At 43.6% G+C, this 23,687-nt stretch overlaps 1 protein-coding gene across 2 annotated transcripts in view; it reads right to left on the reverse strand.

Annotated features, from left to right (window-relative positions):
* Positions 1–23,687, reverse strand: part of Chchd6 (coiled-coil-helix-coiled-coil-helix domain containing 6) — a 210,424-nt gene that overhangs the window by 70,373 nt on the left and 116,364 nt on the right. The window contains exon 5 of one of the 2 annotated variants that reach the window (XM_060383731.1): positions 11,795–11,878. The exons of the other annotated variant lie outside the window; for it this stretch is intronic. Within the exon in view, the coding sequence (XP_060239714.1) occupies positions 11,795–11,878 (84 nt within the window). The remainder of the gene's footprint in view (positions 1–11,794; positions 11,879–23,687) is intronic. 2 annotated transcript variants of the gene reach the window in all.

The raw sequence follows: 23,687 nt of genomic DNA on the forward strand, positions 1-23,687 counted from the left end.
AACTGACTGGAGACATTAAGGAATGGGTTGGGACTATGAAAAAAGGATCAGGAGAGCTGAGGCCTGGAAAGTTGAGCCTTTAAAAAAAAAAAAAAAAAGTAAGGGGCAGGGGAAGCTTTTAAAATTGGATTAGGAATGATAAGCACAGGACGGGTTGGGCTTATATTGGGGTGAAAGGTGGCCAGTTAGCAAGATGGAAAGAAAGGACTCCTAAACTCCCTCTGCTATCAAAGAGAACAATCTCCTGACTGAGACTGAATCAAGCACTGATATGAGGGAATTGAAACTCAAGGCAGGAGAGATTGCAAGAGAACATTCACTCGCGCTAAATGAATTCAAATCTCCTCAACCAGATGCAGCCAGTCTCAGCGTGGATTCACTCACAGGAAAGACTCTGGGGCTGCAGCACTCTTGAGGATCAGAGTAAATGGGAACATTCCCAAGACAAGCAATGTCCAATTTAGGAAGTGGAAAAAGGATAGAGCATCACAAATGACAGAGAGGGGAGTAAACGTAGGATGCCAGATACTGCCCGGCCCAGAACCATTTCCCCACCTTTTGTTTTCACATATTCTAATGAGAGACAGGAAGATCATGAATTCCAGACAAAACTGAGGGCAGTTCTTTCCAATTCCTGATACAGCACATGTGGCCAGATAGTAGTGGGGACCCAGTGGCTCTGTAACAACTTCACCACTTTTCAGGATTGAAGTAGAACCAGTGGCCACCATCGAGCACTGGAAAGCTAATATAGTTTCATGTAAACAACACCAATTGTCCATCAATAAGATGAACTGAACCTGCAAGCACAGAAGGAAAGGAAAGGAAACTGTTGGCTACCTAGCTACATCCTGGCAGGCCTTTCAACTCATTATCTCACCTCCTCGATTCCCTAAGAACAAGGACTCTAAGCTCAGCAGAGGTGACTCACTGACCTAAGGTCAGTTAGCAAGAGCCAGAGAAGAAGTCAGAACTGGATGAGGGTATGAATTTCATCAGTGTTAGTCATCAGACGGGAGACAGCAGAAGGCTTGTGGCAGCTGTAAGAGCTCCTATACACAAAAGCTTTTATGTCAGGACCAGAGTTCCAAATAAAAAGTGGAACCATGTAACTACTAATAAATATGATTTTGAAATACTCATAAACGACAAAAAGCAAAAATGAGAAAGGAAGAACATTTGAACTTATCATAAAATAGACAGATTACCAATATCTAGCTGCCCAAACAGCCTGTCATTCCAGCCACTTGGGAGACTGAGGTAGAAGGATCATTCAGATAAAGCTGATATGTAAAGTTTTCCATGACATGTTCAAGCTACAAAATAAGTTGCAAAATAAAATGCAACTCCATTTGTGAAAATCCATGTCTGTCTTGCTGCAATAAGGCACCCAACAGAGAAAGTATTTTCATGAAACTGCCCCAGGGCTGGATCTGCAGCCAGCCAATGCTTTCCATGCTTTCTAGTGTTTGGGCTCTCTGCAAACATGCATTATATTTATTACTCATTTTAAAGGTGATGAGGAAAATATTCCACGCAGAAAGGGAGACCAGCATTGTCATACATGTGTAGTGGAGGGTAAGCTGAATGAGCCCCTCTTGCATGTGGCAACCACCCCCAAGATTTATAAAACTCATGACCCAATAATTTTGTTGAAATATGCATTATCCAAGAAAACTAGCATTAGACGGTTCTAATGATGGAAAAATCTAAAGCAATACAACGTAATGACAGGTGACTGGTAAGTCAAGGCACAACAAGGGGCTAGATGTTGCTAGTTAGACTGAGATAGACTGGATGTGAAAGGTTGACCACAGACCAAGAACTGAAGGATGCTAGGAAGCATTTGTGGTTATGGTCCCATTTTTGTAATTACTGAAACATTACAACATTGCTGTAACAGACCCTGGCCTGGGTAAATTAGCACTGAGGTGAACAATTGTCATTTCTCTTAAGGGCAAGCTGATTTAGTCAATTTCCTTTTATTCTTTATGCTTATCTGTATTTTTTGTTTTTCTTCTAACTATGAACACATATTAGTTAAGAAATAAATAAGAGGCAATTTAAGAAAAAGGCAATGCTATTCCATGGCTGGATAAGCTCCAAGCAGATGGCCCAGTAATTCCTATGACACAAGTACCCAGGCAGAATTTGGGGGCTGAGATGGCAGCAAAGAACACTCAGTAACATTCAGAAAATATTCTCCATCTCATAGGTCCACCTTGGCCTAGCTATGTATTCAGGTGTATGCTGACCTCATGGTCTTTCAGGCACTGAGCTAAACTTTAGGGACAAAAGAAAAAAAGAAAGGAAGGAAGAAAGGAGGCAAGCAAGAGAAAGAGAGAGAGAAAGGAAAGAAAGGAAAGGAAAGGAAAGGAAAGGAAAGGAAAGGAAAGGAAGGATGAATGAATTATTTAGGGAGGTCAAAAAGTGAATTTGCTAAGGCCATGTTTGGGAGCAGCTCTGTAACACGCAGGCACATGCAGGCAGCACAGGGAGCGGACAGAAGGGGGTTCCAGAGCAGGCAGTGCTTGCCAGGCTGGGAAGGGCCCAGAGACACAGGCAGGACCCAGAGCCTCTGCCCTGCAGTTTAGGCTCAGGAATCTTGGCTTTGTTCTTACTGCAGTGGGAAGACAAGGAAGAACACCAGAAAAACCTTGCTGCACAACTGGATGTTGGACCATGGGTGAAATCCAGAAAAAGTACAACAGTGGGAAGGAAGGACATGGCTTTAGTTCATATGAGAGACTGCCATGGTGAGGGAGGAGCAAGGTGGGCCAGGAAGTACTAACTCAGTGACATGAGCAGGACACTAAATCCTGATGCCAGGATGCTCCTTGGTTCCCACTACCACACCAGTAGGAAATATTAAGGGGTTCACCTGGTCAAATCCAGCTGATCTTGGCCTAGGACAGGAACGCTTAAAAAAAAAAAAAGAAAAAGAAAAAGTGGGAAAGGTCCTGGAGCAGCTGGAATGGGTGATAACTTGAACTTGTGATGGAACACCACCCCTGGCTCTCCAACCTGTAAGTGTCCATTTAGGAGCCTTAATATGCTAGGAGGACCAATATATAATACACATGAGCACAAAAAAACTGCATATTATAGCTACTGCAGGAATGGATTCAAACCACTCCAAAAGGGCATGCTGATTGAGTCTGGGATGAAAAGGACCCTAGCACCCCACAGAACAAATGACATAAATCATTAGCAGCAAGCAGCAGTTTAATCACGGGGCTAAGCCCTTGGCCTAAGTGGCAACTCCTCTTTCCCAAAAGGCTCACCCAGCATTTATTTTAACTCCTCTGGCTCAGGTTCCACACACTGAAGGAGGAAAAGGGGAACAAGCCATTGTCATGAAAGCTTAAACTACATGCCCATGCCCATGGGCTTCAGAACTAAGAATCAACTGCGATGTGACTGCTGGATAGAGATTTATACCCAAAACAAACAGAAAGCCAAATATCCTGGAAGAAGATACTTTTGGGAAAAAAAAAATCAAAGGAATTAATGCTTCTCCCCTGAAGCAAGATGAGGACACTATAGTTGCATAAGAATTACATTTTTGAGACTTGAGTGAAGTATATGGGAACAAAGGCCATGGCTGCTGGAAATTGGCTTTAAGGTGCAAAGAAGAGATATGGTACAGGCAGAAACACACATGTCATAGGGAGGGGTACTTGTTGTACTCCTGTATGCTTCACTTAGGAGCCTTCTCACATGCATGGTGCCATCAGCTGCTAAGCACTGATCTCCTGAATTCAGGTGGCCAGGGCCTCAACTCAGCAAACTCTAACTGTTATCTGTGACCCCCCCCCCCCCCCCAACTCATGGTTCCACAGCTATACATCCATGCCAGTTCTGTATCTCGCCCAGTTAGCTGGTGAGAGTTCTTGCATCCTGGGCTTGTTTGAAGGTGGAATGCAAATGACTCACTCAGAACACACCTGCTGCTTCCCTACTTAAGACAAGTCAGCAGTCACTGTTGTCACCCAGCCTTCAGGGTCACTTTGAAGGTTAAAGGAAACAGTTAATGTTTTTGCATGAGAGTACACTCACTAAATATTAGCTGCCAGACATCAAGAAAAGCAGCTTTGGAGATGGGTTTAATTTTCTGTATATTAATTCATGTAACTGCCAAAGTTACCTAGGAGGTCATAGCTGCTACACTTTCCTGAGGCAGTTTCTCAAAGATCTGGTTCCATTTGATTGTAGTTTGAGAGCTATGAAATATCAGACTGCCACTTAGCCTCTTTTAGTGTCTTCATTTTCATATCTGAAAAATGATCCACCTGCCTCTCCCAAAGCCATACAACAAAACCTAAGCAACACAACTCAGGTATTGTACCTAGCATAGGATATCTGCATAGCAATGTCAGTGACCCTAGGCTTAGACATCTGCCCCGAAGAGGCTGCTGCATATTTGGGAGCAGTAGTAGAATGCTGGAGCTTTTCTGTTCTTCATCCTGAGAAGGTGTCAGGCATAGAAGGTTCTAGCAAAGTAGGAGATAAGACTGTGTAGCAAAGAACCCTCTTCAGATGACAAAGCAGAAGCAGTACAGAGAAGGAAATGGGCACAGGGAAGCTAGTAGCAATAATGTCAGTGGTGACAAAGGAGGCAGTACTGGTGGAGATCAAAAAGGTGGAGATGACAGTTAAAGTGCGTGGGTGTTAAGAGGGTGCAAGCGGAGCTGGCAGAAGCAGAGGTGGAAGCAGAGATAGCGGAGATAGAGGAGGTAAGTATGCTGATGCTGGAGTTGGTACAGAACCTGATGGTAGAAGCAAATGAGGTTGAAGGTAGAGGAAGTAGAAGGTATGGACATGGTTAAAATGGAGGTGACCGAGGTGGGAGAGATGGCAGAGGTGGTAGTGATGGAGGTAGAGGAGGCACTGGTGGTGGAGGAGGAAGTGGTAAGGTAGAAGAGGTGAGGCATAAAGATGGAGATGATGGAGACAGAGTAAGGAGAGGAGGTGGAGGAGATATAGGTGGTATTAATAGAGGAAGTAGAGATAGTGAAGACAGAGGTGATGGTGGTAGAGGCATAGATACTGGAGATGAAGGTGGTCCAGGTAGCGATGATGTAGGTAGAGTTGGTAATAGAAGTTGGAGAGGTGGTGAGCTGGTACAGGAAGTGGTACGTTATAGTGTAGAGGATGAGGTGTAGATGTAGGTAGTAAAGATAATGAAGGAGATGGTGGAGGAGATGGAGGTAGAGGTAGAGGTGGAGATGGTAGAGTTGTTGGAGCTGGTGATGGTGATAGTGAAAGTGGAAATGGTAGACATGGTGGAGAACATGGAAGCAGTAGAAGTAGAGGTCATAGTGGAGATGGTGGAGGTGATGAAAGGATGGTGGTAGAGGTAGGGATGCCAATCTTGAGTACCTACTGAGAGCATGGGTTATGTCACCTCTTTTAATGTCCCAACGAACTTACATTACACAGATAAAAAAGCAAAGTTTGTAAGGCCTACTAACTTGATCCTTAGTAATACAGGTTATGGCTTAAGTGCGAACTATCCCCCCACAGACTTATTTGCTTCAATATTCGGTCCCCACATGATAGCACCACTTTGGAAGGTTGCAAAACCTTTGAGACAAAGGTCTTAGCTGACAGACACAGGCACTAAGAATTTTTTTTTCTAAGAATGCACCTTAAAGGTTATAGCCCAGATCTGCTTCCACTTATCTCTGCTTTGTGACTAGCCAAAAGGTAAGCAAGTTGTGCCCACACAATCTCCTACTACCATGCCTTCCTTCCCCACTATAAATGGGTTGGACTCTGTGAATTAGTAGCCATATATACTCCTGAAGTTGTTTCAGAAAGGTATTTGTTCACAGAAAGGAGAAATGTAACTAACATAACTAGTGTATAAGGCAAAACAGCATCTAACTCCAGAAACTGGGTGCTTAACACTATCCTCACACTACACTGGGAAAGCTAAAAGGCTAGTAGACAGAGATGTGAGAGACAAGAGCCCCTGCTATGTGAGGACAGTAGCAGTTACACTGTTTTGTTATCCCAGCCTGGGATCACTAATGGTGATTTCAGCTGCCACAAGGACACAAGGCAATGGGCTCTAGGCAACACCGTCATTAAGTAACCTGTAACCAAAGCTAATAATGCTATCCTTCTAACAATGCAGACTCCCAGTGTTCAAGGTCTTATGTGATGTGGTAAACGCCACTTCAGCACATCAGTGGTGCTGAAAACCCAGTACTAAATACTGTACTATGTGGTTCTTAACTCACTCAAGTGCAGGGCTATTTTTCTCACATATAAGGAAAAAGGGCACAGGGCACAGATTCCCAGCTCCTTTGCATCTTCTGTCTCTCTAGTGCTTGGGTATTTCTAATGTGCTAATCCATTTCTACTCACAGCTCATGAGAGCATACAAGTGAGGTGCCATGAGCAAAATGAGGCATGGGTAGGGCAGCTTGCAGACAATGCTCTTTTTCCCAGCCTGGTACTGAGGTAAGACTTCAAGCTTTAAATTTTTCAGGAGTCTCCTTTGGGCTAGGAGTGGTAAGCTCAGTGGTGACACATGCTCTCCCTTGCTCTGGAGGCAGGCTCCTTTCCCTGTGGCTGATGTCCCCATTCACCATGGTTCTGGTTTCAGGTCACTGTGCCTCCTTTGAGATGCTGACAAGGCTCCCTGCATGTGGCTCACGTGTTCTTTACAACCTGCAACACAGGCTTTCTTGGGTCTGTGCTCCCTGGGCCCGTAGCATCCGGCCTGCTTCCCACATTCTCTTCCAAGCTGATGTAGAGAGGCAGCATGGTGTGGTGGAAGGAGCAGACTCCATCTATCAGCTGCATGTCTTCTGGCAGCTTGCTCAGCTGCTTCTGAGTTCTTTCATTTGTAGAACACATGTAATATAATCTAGCTTGCACGGCTGATGCCAGGATCAGCGATAACTTATGAAAGGGGCCTGGCACAAAGCACATGCTCACAAAATCACAGTGACTACTGTCCTGTAAGAACCATACCTCTCCTTGACACTTCTCAGTCATCTGCTGGTCACCCTGAATCATATGCACATGTCTAGAATTAAGCTCACCACTTTCCCCAAAAGCAGTGGCTCACGTGACTTTCTTTCCTTAAATGGTACCATTATTCTCCTGGGCTTTTAAGCTCAAATCTCTCTCCAGCTTTCAGTCTTTGCAGACATTAAAACTATCTATGGCCACACTTTCAGCTAGGTCCCTCAAAACCACATGCCAATCTCTGTTCAGCCTCACCTCCCATGGCCTATGCATCAGGCACTTGTGCAGGCTGGGGCCTCACAGCTGCTCCTTGTTCCACCCTGCAGGCTGCCATGGGCATCTTGGTCGTTCTCCAAACACTGCTTCCACTAAGCAGCCTTCTTGGCAAAGCTCCCTTCTTCCCTCCAGAAACCTGAATGCACTTGTTTCCTGTTTATGTGCACATACTTTCCTCTCTTTATTCTGAAAAATATTTACTGAGCACCTATTATATGCCACAAAGTGCATTCCTGGCCCCCACTGATGAATCACCCTTTCTGAATGACACTGGTGAAAACTGTGCTCAACTTTTACAGGAAGGAGGGGGAAAGCCACTGACTAGCAAGTACTAGTCAACATGGTATGTACTGTGTATGCTAGAATCTGGAGCCCCAGGCCCCAGGAGAGGGGATAAGGTAGCAGAGGGCACCAGGCACTCCCTGGTGGCCTTCCCTCCTCACTGGATCCCCTTGTTTCTAAAGTCTAACATACTAACAAACAGGGGAAGGATTCTGGAAAAAAAAAAAAAAAAAAAAAAAAAAAAGTTGTGGATCTGCTTACAGTCCTTCTTTAACAGAGGAAGGCAGGGAGAAAGGACTGACCACTCATAGGGACAGGCAGGAGGATGTGTGCACATGGGGAAGATGGGAGTAAGACTTCTGTGCTGGGGAAGAGCCAGCGCCCAGGAGGAACACAAACATTTCTGAGTTTTGTGCTTTCTCCAGAATTCAGTCTTAGAAGCTAGCCCCTAAACGTTCTCTTCTGTGCAGCTGAGGCATTTGGGAGGATGAGGTCTTACAGAACTGGGAGGTCTTTGTGGCCCACAAGCTAGAACATAGGCATCATTTCTCTCTGTCCCAGAGGACTCCACAGGTGTAGCCGCACCTTGTCTCAATCCTCCCCACCTTCCCTCTATACCTGAGGCCTCCATGAAACAGAATCGATGTGGAATTAATGAATGGTTATGTATTTAAAATTAAAAAGAGGGAAAAGGTGGAAGTATCATTAAAGAGAACTTATTACTTAGGTCAATATGCAGTTTGATGTTTGCTTCTCAGAATCACTCATGATAAAATAATGGGCAGATTACCACCCCACTTCAAGGATAAGAAAATTGAGACCAGAGGACATGAAACCATACTCAGCACAAGACTGTCCCATTACCAAGGCAGAACTAGATGTCTATGGGACCTTAAAGAATACTTGTCCCTTTACTTACTCATTTCAGTGGGTTCCCATGATTAGCCACAGCCAATGGGGTTTTGCCAGAGAAAGCAGTCAGCTCTATGGGCTTTTCAGGGCATTCCAGCATTTCACAGGAGTCCCCGCCAGAAGACAATAAAATGTACTGACTGAAGAAACAAAAGTCACCTCAACCTCAGCCCCAAGAGAGCCGATTCCAGGCACAGTGTGAGGACTAGCTCTGTCCCAGTTCTTTCATCTCCTAGAAGTCACAAAATGACAGATGAGTGCATGTTCAGTTAGAGGACAAGTAAGATGTCAAGAGGCCCCGTAAGCACAACTCTAAAGATGGCTGGGGAATTCACCTTCCTGTATCTAACACACAATAAAAATTTTCTTGGTGTGTGAGAAATGTTAGTGTGAACAGCAACTGTTCCCAGCCTCCTTGTATAATGCCTAGCCTGTGAGACTCCTAGTAGGCATTCAATAAAGCCCAGAGAGGAGGCTTCTCCATCCCAGAGAGCAGGAGATGGAGCCAGATCACTTTCAGTAATAAAACTTACCTTAGCATACATAGGTTCAAGCTCACAGCATGCATGTACCCATGTTCATGTACTAATCCCAAACTGAAGAACTCACTATGACACCATACAGGATTCCAAGTCACTGGTGACAGGGCAAAATCAGCCCCTGGTGCAAGGCAACACTTCCACAGGTATTGCCTACATTAAGTCTCCATCCCCCTCTCAAAGACAGCACAATGACTCCATCTTAAAGATGAGGAGATGGAGACACAGGGAGGAATGCTAACTGCCAAGAGACAGAGACACCCTAGCCCATCAGATTTTGACAGCCAGGCTCTGCCAGATCAGCTGCATGACTGTCCCCTGTGACTAGTATGCCTACAGCTCTCCCTCAGGTGCATGAGAGCCTTCCATTGGCCTCAGCAGTTCACAGTTATCCCTGGCAAAATTCAATACTCTACACTTATACCTACGCTTACACCTACCATGTAGGCACAGGGAATAGCTACGAGGGAATCTTAAAAAGTACTGCAGCCTCTATTTCCACACTAAGAAACCATCATGGCAGAATAAGCAGGTTGGTACTAAAGCACCACAAAGTCTTCCTCTCCTGGACTGTCAGCCTGGAGGGCACACACTTTTCTTCCCTGCCTGCCATAGTGGCCAGGGGAGGCCTGCATGAAACTCCAGGATTGGTTCACCAGGTAGCAGATGGCAAAATTCTAGCCTGAGGACTCCACCACCTTACTCCTGCCATGCCCTGCACCCTGCATTGCTCAGAGGTCCAGAATGAGCCCATCTCCTCTTGGACAGGATTCTACTCTCCATGCTATCCCACATCCTCCAGATTGGGTTCCACTGTCCATGTCTGCCCCACTTCCTTCTAGGTCTGGCTCTGTGTCAGCATCTACACTTAAAGGAAACATAAAGGGAAAAGAAAGAAGTGAGGAGAAAAAGAATCAGGGAAGGGGGTGTTGAGAGAGGAGAGGAGGAAAGACTTGGAGGGGAGGAGCATGATGGCTGGAAGGTCTGGAAGGTCTGGAAGCTGCAAATGTCAAGGTCTGAGAGTGTTCAGCAAACAGAAGCCAAACTGAAGAAAAGCAGCAGCTGAAAAAGAGATTGTCAGAGGCTGTATTTTCTCAGCCATTATCAGGATAAAATTATCCATGAAAAAGATCGAAAACCCTTTTCAGAACTAATACAGCTAAGCCCCACTCTTTGGCCTCCTCTATCGTTTTGAGCTCCCCACAACCCTCCTAGCTCCAGCCTGATATCCATCTGCTAGGATGTAGGGTGTTTTCCTCTGTTATTGCCAGCAAAGCGCTACCAGAAAGGAGAGCATACTTTGACACCTCCTACAAGCATAGAACTATTCACAAGCATGTAAAATTCACCCTTTCAAAAGACCCCTGTGTGTAGGGAATGGCCCCCTTTACCATCAGTAGGGAGAAAGAAAGGAGGTGGAAGAGCTTTGTGGGAGAACTGCCTCTCCCCTGGCAAAGCAGAGGACCGGCCTTACAGGTGAAAGAGGAGAGAAAAACAGATTTGAGAGGAGGAAAACTGCTACAAGGCCATTTCCTTCCACCCTACAGAAGCATGTGTGCAAGTTCTGAGTAGCCAAGCCCAAAACAGAGATGAAGAAAGCACAGCAGGAAACAGGGTGCTGCACATACAACCAGAAAGAATATATCCATGCCTGAGAACATATGGGTGACTGTGATAATTAGAGCCATAGCTGGCAGATTTTTTTTAAAAAAAACTCCTTGTTGTAATCTCGACTCACAATTCTTAACATGGCAAGCTACAGTCAAACCTGTGCACGGGCTGCTCTGTGAAAGCTGGCTTCTTAAAGGGCGCTTGGCACTGCTCAGGCACATGCTTAGGACTGCAGGGTGTTACTGTCAGGGCTCTATCCTCAGTGCTGGCTTTCCTCTACATGCCTGGCAGAAGTGGGCAAGCAGGTGGCTGTGAAGCAGGGAGCCACCGCCCTCTTGTCCCAGTTACCTGGAAATCCTGAACCCACACTTTTATCAGACTCTGCTGTGGCATGCTGCAGGAGAAAACCCCCATGGAAAGCAGGCCCCTCAAGCAAACTGTCAGTTTCAAAGCTCCAAACCATGACAAATGATAAGAGAAGACTTCTTGCCTGCAATAGCTGGTAGCTCAGATTGCTTGGCATGAGGGAGAATACTTTTCTCGAGCATGGGGGAAAATACTTTTTTTTAACTTCCCAACCATCTTTTCCATGTTATAAGCCGTTTCTTTGGAGAATCTGTTATAATCAACAAATTAAACCCTCCAAAGTAAGCACATTACCAAATGAATTTCCAATCGTCAATTGCTAGCATTTAAACAAGTGAAAACGCCGTGACTCTGGCATTCCTGGGCTCATCCTCAGAACAGCAGCAAGCGTGCAGCGGCAGAGCACTTTGATCTTCCCAAGTCCCGGGAGAAAATCGATGATACAACTTTAATGCGTTTGTACAGCAAGGCTTCATGTTATTATTATTTTTACCCAATGCAGCTTAACTCAAGCGAAAAAGGTGTACTGGGTCTCAGCACCGCCCTGTGGTGAAAGTGAATTATTTTTCTAAAACCAGATTGTAGTAGAGCCAGCCACATTCACAGGAAACGGCCAATTAAAAAGCAATTATCTCTGTGATTGCAACTTGTTGAAAGGCTGAGACTGTGGTGCTCCTACGGAGGCAGGAGGATGGGTTCGTTCACAGGGTGACTGGTGTTGGTGTAAGCCAGCATGGGGTCTGCTGTTCTTCTCCCATCATGGTGGTAGGCTCTGATCAGGTATGTTTGGGACCTACCTAGAGGGAACCAGGTGTGAGCCTTACCTTCTCCTGGATGCGTCCCTGCTGCTCCTTGTAGAAGGTGTCACGGCGGCTGAGCTCAGCCTCTTTGTTCTCCAGTTCCCTGGCCTGGTTGGAGGAGAACAAAGCCTGAGTTATCTGGCAGCAATGGTGCTGAAGAGGCAACTGACATTTCTGCTCACAATAATGCTCAATGAGAAGAGCAGTGGCAACGCGCAGAGAGCCTATGCTATGGCAGGTCACGCACATGTGTTTGCTCAATTTTCACAACAGCCCTTCAAGGTGGGTAATTAGCACAACCATTTGCAGATGGTAATCACTAACATTTATTGAATGCTTATGTCTGCCTAGTCCTGTTCTACATGCTTCTCAGACATTTCTAGGCTCCTTCCAATGCCTAAGAGGAAAGTAGGGTGTTATAAGTTCATCAGAGTCAAGAGTCACAGTGGATCCCCATGATAGGAAATACAACAGAGGGGCCAAGTAACTGTTTAGCAGGTTACAGCCATGGGGAACAGAGGTTAACTTGAGCCCAGCTAAAGAACTCGGCCTCCAACTTCACAGTTGGAAAAGAACAGAGCTTGGCACTGTTTTTGGAGTCCTGATATTTGGAGACACACCATGCCACTGTCCTATATGCTGAGCTGTCATGGTAGGAGCCCCATGTACAGCAAGAAAGGCAGAGTCCTAAAGAGGAGGGTATATATTCCTACCCACCTAAGAGGTGTGTTTGAGTGAGTCCCTTGAAGGCAGCTTAACAGAGCCTCCTTTCTTCAGTCAAGGTAAGGATGTTGGCTCAGCTAGCCAGAGTGAACAGACTGGAGTTAGCAGTCTGAGGGTGCAACCTAGCTCTCTCCTTAAGTAGCTGGATGACTCTGAACAAGAACAGAAGTATCCTCTATTTCCCATACCTACAAGACTATCTGAAAGCTGAGGGAACCTGAACAGAAATGAACAGTCAGAACAAGGCCTCTACACAGGTTCACAGAACTGGAGCACCTGGTTACATGTGCCCCTTACTGGAGTACCCACATCTTCAGCCCTTTTGAGGATTTCCATTACTAGGTATCAAGTGCGTTGCCTCTGTCCTACCTATACAGATACAGTCCTCGGGGACCTGAGACGGTCCAGGGCACCTGGAAGAGGGATATTACTCCTATTGCCATCTACTTATATGAGGGCTGTGTGAACAAGCACTGTACCAGGCTCCTGGTGGCACTTAGCCTCACCATCCCCCAAAGAGTGCAAGCTTTTCAATGACTGAGGCCTACTGTGGACCTGAGTTCACATGATTTCCAAGTCCTGATCTTTGTTTTTTAAGATACACTAATGGTATCTGCAGAGGGTTCCTAATCCTTTAAAAATGCAAGAGAAGGAAAGAGGTAAATGATAAGCTAGGGTCAAATAGAAGGGGAGGAAGTCCTCCCCTATCAGGGGACTAGGGAAAGGGCATAGGGGGAGAAAAGGGAGGGTAGGTGGGACTGGGAGGGGACTGCAGCAGGAATACAAAGCGGGGATATAAATATATAAATAAATATTCTTTAAAAAATGGAAGCAGTAAAATATGGAAGCAATTTTTGTTAGAGCTATTTAGAGTCAAGATAACGACTGAAAAATATTTTCAAGTCAATTAAAGAAGTGTACTTTAGCTGGGCATGGTGGTGCATGCCTTTAATCCCATCATTTGGGAGACAGAAGCAAAAGGATCTCTGAGTTTGAGGACAGCCAGGTCTACACAGTGAGTTCCAGGACAGCCAAAAAGAGAAACTCTCAAAAAACCAAAACAAACAAAGTAAGACAATTAGGGCTGGAGAGGTGGCTCAGAGGTTAAGAGCACTGGCTGTTCTTCCAAATGTCCTGAGTTCAATTCTCAGTAACCATACCACATGGTAGCTCAAAACCATCTATAGTAAGATCTGGTACACTTTTCTGGCCTGCAGGCATACTAGCACACAGAACACTATATAAACAATCAATAATCTTGAAAGAAAGCAAGGAAGGAAGGAAGGAAGGAAGGAAGGAAGGAAGGAAGGAAGGAAGGAAGGAAGGAAGGAGAAAGAAAGAAAAGAAAGAAAGAAAAGAAAAGAAAAGAAAGAAAAGAAAAAAAGAAAGAAAGAAAGAAAGAAAGAAAGAAAGAAAGAAAGAAAGAAAGAGGGAAAGGTTCTGAAAGCCCCTTAGCAGTAATGCTCCTGCTCCCCCAGAACCTTTCAGAACAGCAGCAATAGGAGCTGCCTGCATACAGTGTGAGCATGCACATACATGCTGAAGGGCTTGAGGAAAGGACCAAGACTCAGGCAACACCAGGCCAGGGGCTAGGCAGCAGGCTGTAGGCCTAAGAGTGGAACTGACACTGGCTCTGCACCTGGACAGTGGGCCTCTCCAGTCTTGGGTAAGATGCCTTACCTGTCAAGTGAAGCAAAGAAATAACTTGGCTGAAGAATCTAAAATTCCCAAGAAGGTCCCAGAATGCCTATGCTCCAGCAAAGCTAAACACAGACAAGGGACTACATGCCAGGATTTCTCACAGGATCTTTCAAGAAGGCTCCTGGAATGCCTCTGGAATGCCAATACTCCAGCAAAGCTAAACATAGACGGTGGACTAAATGCCAGGGATTTCTCACAGGATCTTTCAAAGCACACTGATGAGATGATGAGACTGTGTCCCAGGCACACAGGCATGGCTAATCTGTGTGGGGCCTCACAGCAGCCTAACATCAACTGTGAATGATCTCTGATGCAATCAGAGGAGGAGCGCATGTGATACAATTAAGCAGCCAGTATGGGAATATCTTGCAGAGCTCGGACTTGCCATTTTCTGACCTGTAGCTCCAGCCAAGCAGAAATATGACATCTGAAGGCAAAACTATCACGGGGCTCTCTAGCTGCCATTCTCTAGGGAATATTGGGGCAGGAAGGACAAGGAGGTTCATCCAGGCATGTACCCAACCTTCAAATGACATGCTGAGTGTGTCTCTGAACAGAGGCTCCTGGAACACTCAGCAAGGAGCCACCAGGGCACACACATCAGCAAAGAGCTGCAGAAGTAAAGCTCTGGGCAGAGATGCCTCATCATCAGACTTACTGCACAGGCTAGATACTGAGACTTACCAATGTCTGCATGCAAAAGACAATATTAAGATCAGGTAAGAATGTACTGGGCTATTCAGAGAGGGAAAAGTAAAGTCATCCCATCCCATTTGACTGGAAGTCCTGTGGCTTATGACACCTCTCTATGATGTCCCTGCCATGCAGTGCTTGCCTACTCTAGTCACCTGTGAGGCTGGTAATGAAATCTCCATGAGCAATAATGGACAGGACGTAACATAAAGAAGAGATCCCACAGCAGGCACCCAAAAATTTGATCTTGGTGAATGAAGATGAATGATCTTGGTGCAGTCATCAGGCAGTAGCAATCTCTCTACAAAGCGTATAGTCAGTAGGTTTCTTAGAAACAGGCATCTCTCCAGGTGATACTGGAGTGGCCATCATGGTCCAGTAACTGGCTTAGTAATTCCTTAGCTGCTTCCAAGTGGCTATTATGAATGAGATATTCCTGAAAAGGGGCTTCAGCTGAGTCAGATGTGTTCATGGAACTCAGTCCTGGTGGGAGAAACACATACATATGTAGACAGTCAGTTTCGAAGTCTGATGTGCTAGGGAAACCATGACCCAGTAACTTGTGAGCTAGCAGGCTGCTATTTTGTCTAAGGAAATTCCCAACGAAGACTTCAGGAAAAATAAAGCCTAAATCAAACCAATTATGTTGCCTCCAATACACAGGACAAATATCACCATTCTGACAATGCGCACAGTGGAAGGCAAGCTTTGAGTGAGGGTGGAAGGAATCTTCAGTGGATTAGTAGAGGACTCCTTCCGTCAATACTACACTGGGCATTCACACTTGGATGGACCGCTGCTGCTCCACACACAGCAGCGGCAGAGAGAACACATGCCTGAAAAGACACAGTCAGGTTCAAAACCAAGATTAAAGACCCAATACAGAAGGGACACTCAAAGCAGTAGATGGAGTGGGAGCCACAGGCCTGCTGAGCTGGGGCTGAAGCAGGCCAGGGCAACCAGGACCTTGCAATCTTGAAGGATAAAAATAAACCCGCCTTACAGAGGAGAAGCAGGAGCCAATCTGGACATCTGAAGTTTATAAAGGGTGAACCCTGAAGCAAAAAGGAGGCATTGCATATTTCCATAGAGCCCTTTAGCACCAGGTTTTCTGTTTGCTTCAATCTAGACAGGAGAGAGGCCCCAGAACGAATACAGGAGAACAAGCTCAGCACCTGCTTCCTGAGGCCTCTGCAGTGTGTCATCACGACTGTGCAGACAGAAGGAGCTGGGCCTGACCTATAAGCAGTTTTAAAAATGCCATCAGGGTGCAAAGGCCATGCTGAAGGTAAGCAGGGAAAGAGAGCAGCCAGATGGGTCTCACACTGTGAATCTAGACGCATTCTGGTGAGGAAACATACTGGCAAAAGTGGTAACCGAGACACCGATTCACCCCAGAGCAAACTAATGTCATGGGACAATGTCATAAGGACGAAAAGCTTTTTACTGTGAAAACTTTAAACACAAGATAAAATGATGTAATAAGAAGTCAGATGACATCACGAAACTGCAGCAACCAAGTAGTGTGCGCACACACATGCTCAAACATACACAGGCATGCATATAAACACATGTCCCAAGTGTGCCAGCAAATCACTTTATCTGTGTAGGTTTCAATATGTTATTCAAAAAGACAAGGGACTTTTATGCTCCCAAACAGAAGTATCCCTTTAAAAATAAAATTGGCTCATCAAATACACAAAGAGTATTAAAATCTCCCACTGATAAAATATTTTAATATACATGTTTAAGTTGCCCCAAAGACAAATGAATGACTTCTAATTTATAAAAAAGAAATTACCAGTATGAAACAGGCAAACCCCAAAGCACATAAATACTCAAGTCTTCAAAATAAAAACTGCAATGTGATTAGATAAGCCCTAAGCATAGGCAGTAAAGAGAAATGAGCGAAGTGAGCACGGTACAGAGCTGCCAGTCAGAGGCAGCAGGTGAGGATGGGAAATAGACCTTAAGGAGAAGCTTGAAACTGCCCAGCACAGATAAAGTGGTTTCCACAGAGGAATAGCATGGTAAGAAAAGCAGAGGCAAAGGACAGGGACCCCGAGAAGAGAAGGCAGACGAGAAGGCAGCAGTGGGCATGGTGAGAGTGGAGATAGGGAGAGGAGACAGGGAGCAAGATATAGAGGTAAGGAGAAAGATAAGGGGTTAGAGAATGGTGGGCAGACAACACTAAGAAGAAAACACCGAAAAATTCATAGACAAAGGAAAAAACAAAGCTGGTACTGGAAATATGTGGTAGACAGCCTCCAAGAGGCACAAACTCTCCTCTTCATTTCCAACTCAGGCTTTGTGTGGCCCCCTTCTCTGAGAGGGTTGGGCCTGGAGATAGTATTAATCAGTATGGCAAAAACAGTGTGATGTCGCTTCTGAGATTTACGTCTCTGTTTGGCTCCCTTGCTCCCCAGTTCCTCTTGCTTACACCCATGAGCTTCCATATTGTGAGCTGCCCTAGAGAAACACTTATATGATAATGAACTGATGGCACTGAGGAAGCACAGCCAGCATCCAGTGAGAGGTTGAGACCTGCAGACCCTCACCTGCTGCTAGCAGCCAGAAGGAAACATGCAAGGATCCTTTTCCAGAGAGGCCTTCATGTGCAATGGCAGGCCTGGAAAAACCTGGACAGCAGTACTGAGATACGTGGAGGCTGAAGCACCCACTGAGGCAGATCCTTGGTCCAACAATACAAACACCACTTGCTGACTAAAACCCCTTAATTTTGTAAATTGGTATTTAGAAATAAATAAGCATGACATTTAAATTGATTAATCTCATCCTTAAGGGAAAAAGATGACCACTTTAGATAAAAGAAAAACCATGTAGATCCATATACCCATACAAACAGTCATACAGAACAACACCAAACCCTTCATTGGAAGGAAGTATGTGCCATTCTGTACACAAAGGGTAAAGGATTAGTGTTTAATTAAAACCCTAAAAATATGTGTGTGTGTGTGACACAGAGAGAGAGAATATACTAGTACCACCAAAAAAATAAAATAATAGAACAGATCAGCAACAGCTCAGACATCGGAATCAAAACACTTTGCTGACATGTGGGGGATCTAACAGAGAAGAGCAGATGCGTATGAAAACACAGCATTTTTACAATGATAGAAATGGCCTCCAATTAGTACAGATCTGCTGTTGATCTTACCGAGGACTCCTATCATGTGGCTTCCTTCTTGTTTCCTTTGAGCTGTGACTTCAGCTTCTTACAGCATGATTACTGAAGGTCTAAGTATGAGTCTCTGGATCGCATACACTGTCTACACTGACCCTTGCTCTAATTCTTCAGGAACCTACAAACAGGAATTCAAAGCCTTGCTTCCCCTTCTAGACTTCTTTGCACGGGGTTTTTGCCTAAATAATGACCTTTGCAGGTAGCCATGTTTTCAACAAATATCTATGGTTGTTTTTAAACAAACTCTCTGGAAAAAAAAGGTCTGCAATGAGAGATTGAGTCTGGTCAAATGCAGATGAGCTTTTAAGTGGGATCTTTCAGAGAAACAGCAGGCATGGAAAGCACTGACAAGAGCTCCAGCCCTTTCTGTTCCTCTAATGTCTGACAGGAGGCTGACACACCACCTGTGAGCTGCTGTTTTTGAGACTATCATGGAGCGCTGAAGGGAAAAAGATGGAATAGAGTCAGTTAAAATGGCCAAAGCTTTGCTGTTCTGACTGAAAGTCCCCCATTTTCTATACAAATGTTCCTGAATCCAAGTAGGTTCCCTAGTAAGGGGAACAGGGACTATTTCTGACATGAACTCAATGGCTGGCTCTTTGACCTCCCCACCACCCCGGGGGAGGAGCAGCCTTGATAGGCCACTGAGGTGGACGCTGCAGCCAGTCCTGAAGACACCTGATAAGCTAGGGTCAAGATGGAAGGGGAAGAGGCCTCTCCTATCTGTAGAAAGGGGCAGGGAGGAGATGAGGGAGGTAGGGTGGGATTGGTAGGGAATGAAAAAACAGGCTACAGCTGGGATACAAAGTGAATAAACTGTAACTAATATTTAAAAAATAAAATAAATTAAAAAAAAAAAAACTGTGACAAATGCCAGGTATGGTAGCACACACCTTTAATCTCATCACTTGTACTCAGGAGGCAGAGGCAGGTAGATTGCTATGAGCTTGAAACTAGCCTGGTCTACACAGTATGTTTTAGGCTAGCTAGGACTATATATGAAGATCCTGTCTAAAAAAAAATGTTAAAATGTAAAGTCTGTCACTGTTTTCATTGTTTCTTTGAAAGTGGTTTTGCAGAGGACCTTAGTCCACCATTTGCACGCAAATGGTATGATATAAAATCAGGGGTTACTGGCACACTGGACAGACAGAGCCCAGGATAGTATCGTGAACCTAGAAACAAGTCTGACTTACCGAGGGTTCCCATTGCTGTGAAGAGACACCATGAGGCAACTCTTATAAAGGAAAACATTTAATTGGGCTGACAGTTCCGGAGGTTCGGTCCGTATCATCATGGTGGGAAGCATGGTGGCATATAGGCAGGCATGCTATTGGAGGAACTGAGAGTTCTACATCTTGATCCACAGACAGAAAGGGACTGTGTGCCAGCTGGGCATAGCTAGAGCATAGAAGACCTCAAAGCACATCTCCACAATGACATCTTTCTTCCAACAAGGCCATACCCACTGTAAAACAGCCACACTTCCTAATAGTGCCACTCCCTATGGGCCAGGTATTCAAATACATGAGTATATGGGGGTTACAAACTTATTTAAACCACCACAATGTCTCTATCCAAATAAAACACAGAGGGGCCCACTCCTACTACTGCCCCTCATTTCCATGAAGGGACTTCAGACTCCCACCACCAACTCTCTCGACCCCTGCCACCTATCTGAGGACCATATATCCTGAACCTGCTCATCTCTCTGGCCAACTCTCCTTTCCAGGTAGGGACCCCAGACTCCCTCCATGACTCCACCCATCTCCACAACCTAAGAAAAAGTCCTGCACACTCCATACAGAATCCTGAGGATTGGCTGTGTGACCTGAAGCTTCAATATGGCACTAGCTGAGTAAAGACTAGTTCTGACACTCTATTTGAATATCAACTATGAGTTTCCCCAAGACTGAACCCCAAGTCATATTCATCTGGTCAACAACCTGACAAGTTGGGGTAACAGCAAACAGAAATTCAAACATTCTTTCAACAAAGGAGAAACAAGATTTCTATACCAATACATACCCAAAACACCTAGCTCTAGACACTGAGCCATCTCAAAAACACAAACAACATCAAAAACCAAGACAACAGATACTCTGTAAAAATTAGTACTCCTCTAATGTTACTGTGAAAAGTGCTTTAGATGGTGTGTAAAATAACAATTTCAAAATAACAGTAATAAACATGATCAAGTAAATACAGATAAGTGTGAGAATGAAGACCTTGAAAACAAATAGTTGAGTGAAACATTAAAAATAATTCAAGATATTAAAATACATTTTAATACAGAGAATCTCTGAAGAAAAGCCAAAGTGAAATCAAATAGGAAAAGAAAAATTCAAGAAGTTAAAAGCTCAGAGGAAAGCCTCAGCAGTAGACTGGATCAAATGGAATATAGAATATTAGATCCTGAAGACAGAGTATAGAAAGTGGATCGCTCAAAAAAGGGGGGAAAGTTTAAATTAAAGAAATGACAGAGCATTAAATTCTGAGACACCATAAAATGAAAAAAAAAAAAAAACCCTATGAATAATAGGTACAGGAAATAGAGAAGACACTGAAGGCAAAGAGCCTGAAAAAATACATTATAAAAGAAAACTTCCTTAATTTAAGAAAGGTCTATCAAAGTGCAAGAGGCATATAGAACACCAAGTGGACAGGACCAAAAAAGAAACTCCCACAACACATAACTCCAGAGTAAAACGATGGAAAATATATTCCAAACAAATAGACTCAAGAAGCAAGCAGGTATAAGTAGCTATTTTAGTAACTGGAAAAAAAAAAAACAGATTTCAAAACAAAACTTAACAGAAAAGAGGGTAGGACAATATATACTAAATAAAGAAAAAAAATCCATCAAAAGGATATAGAATTCTAAATATCTATGCACCAAACACCAACAATAAATAAATAAAATTTCATTTATTATGGGACAGAAAGCTTCTGAACTACAAAAGACATCATCATTCAGGCAAAGTAGCAACCAACAGAATGGGAATTGTTTTTAAACAATTATGTATCTGATAGAGGGTTAGTATCTAGAATATATAAAGAACTAAAAAAAAAACCTATACATTAAAATAACAATAATAAATAGCTCAAAAGCTGGGGTATAAAACTAAGCAGAGTTTCCAGAAGATCAGTGGCTATGAAACACTTATAAATGTTCAACAGCTTTAGTCATCAGAAAAATACAAATTAAAACTACTTTGAAATTTCATCCTTTCCTACTCCGAATGGTCAAGATCAATAATTGTACAAGCTGGAAAGGATTCAGGGAAAGAAAAACACATTTTCATTAGTGATGGAAATACAAACTGGTACAGCACTATAAAAATCAAAGGCACTATCAAAATTAGTTGTGGTTCTTCAGGAAGCTGGGAATTGATCCACCTCAAGATCCAGCCATACCACTCTTGGGCATATACCCAAAAACACTCTACATTCTACTACAAAGATTTTTGCTCATCCTTGTTCACTGCTGCTCTGTTCATAACAACTAGGAAGTAGAAACAGCCTAGATGGCCATCAACTGATGGATAATGAAAATGTGGTAATTTACATAATGGTAATTTATATAATTAACTTAAGAAAAATGAAATTATGACATTCTAAGATAAGATAGTGGAGCTAAAATATCATCCTCAGTGAAGTAACCCAGACCCCAAAGATAAATACAGTATAGTTTCTCTTATATGTGTATGTTGGCTCTGAAAATGTGTGCTACAATCTGATTAACCACAGATGTTAGGTACTTAGTAAAAGACGAGGGCAAAGGAGAGCTCCCAAGGAAGGGAAAACAGAATATATCCTTTTGGAGATATAAAGGGGGAAACTACAATAGGAGGACTAAATAAGGAAGGGGATGGAATAAAAGAAAAGTAAAGGAGGAACTATGGGGAAGAATAACTAACATTATAGGTTATTTGGAAAACCATATGTAAGTTTGCTGTAGAAGCTTCTTAATATACATACATAAATACAGACATAGATGGAAACTATTATCAAATAATAAAGGAGACAATGCCTCAATAAGACATCTTATATTACCAAGTAAAACCTCCAGTGCCAGGAATGGGTTACATCTTGTTGAGCTGTTGGACAAAGGGGCCTCATGAAAACCCTCCAGATACCACAGTATTTGCTACTCTCCACGACCTGATGGCAAGGCCCTATTGCTGAATGCAACGTTAACATATGGAGAAGTCAAGCTGGTGCCTAACTAGGACCTTTACTCCTGCTGACTAATGTCTATGGTACTGGAAGCTACTCTGCATGCTACTGGAGAAAGGTAATCATCAATATCACCAAGCTACAAACTCTGAGACCTACAACAGTGGCCTACTTGCAAAACATACTGTTACAACAGTGGCACAAATATTAGAGGAGTAAACAACCATTTCTTGATTAGATTTAAGGCCTACTACGTGAGATGGAACCCATACCTGACACACTACTAAAATGGTCAAGAATATGAAACTAGATAGGTTTTGGGCCTAGGGGAAAACCTAATACTATTATTCTGCATAAGAACATAGCAATAGAAGGACTCTTGATTACATACTGCTAAACCCATACATCAGTGACTTGCTCAACACACATCAGAATAGCTTCCTCTTGCAGTAGATGAGAATTAACACAGAGATACACAATTGAACAATGTGTGGAAAGTAAGACCTTTACAATACTCAGTCCTAAATGGGATGTCTTCCTCAAAGCCATTCCTTCAAAGATCAGATGTCTACATGGAAGAGGAAAAAAAGGTTGTAAGAACCAGACTTGATGGATGACTCCAAGGAAACAGTGTCTTACAGACACAACAGGACCAATCTACATAGGATCCCAAGAGACTACAGCAGCACACACAAGACTTACATAGGTTCAAGCCAGATGGGGTCTCAGTACTGAGAGGAGGAAGTGGATATGAAATCCTATCCCTAACTAAGACGCTATCTGCAATTGATACCCACTGGCAAAAATCATTTTTTTTTTTTCCCATGGAGTCTCACTGCATGTATCAGCCACTTACCAGGGCAGGCCCCATGCCCAGGAGTAGGAAGCCAACAAAAAATGAAATCAGTGGTATTTTTGTGGATTTATAGCTTTGTTTTGACATTTTTTGGTCCTATTGGTATTTTGCTTTGTTTTTATTTTTGTTTTTATGGGGTTTTGATTTTGCTTCTTAATGATTTTTGTTTGTTTCCCCCCCCTTTTTTTTTTTGAAAGAAAGAGAAAAACTCAAAGTTGGGTGTGTAAGAGGTGGAGTAGAGATGATTAATATATTATTGAATAAAAAAAATCTTCAATAAAAAAGGAGGGGGAAACAAAAAAATCTAAAAGAAATGGGTTAACTGCTAGGTACATATCGCCTACCAAAACTAAATCAAAATGAAATAAAGAACCTTAATAGCTCCATAACATCCCATGAGATAAAATGAGATAAAAGATAAAATCTCCCCCTCCTCCCCAAAAAAGCGCAGGGCCAGAGGGATTCAGTGCAGAATTCCACTGAATTTTCAAAGAATAACACATGCCAATACTTCTCAAATTGTTTTGTAAAATAGAATGCAAAATTCCTTTTAGGAAGAC

Source organism: Meriones unguiculatus, chromosome 5 (assembly GCF_030254825.1).
Source record: "Meriones unguiculatus strain TT.TT164.6M chromosome 5, Bangor_MerUng_6.1, whole genome shotgun sequence".
NCBI classification, from domain to species: domain Eukaryota; kingdom Metazoa; phylum Chordata; class Mammalia; order Rodentia; family Muridae; genus Meriones; species Meriones unguiculatus.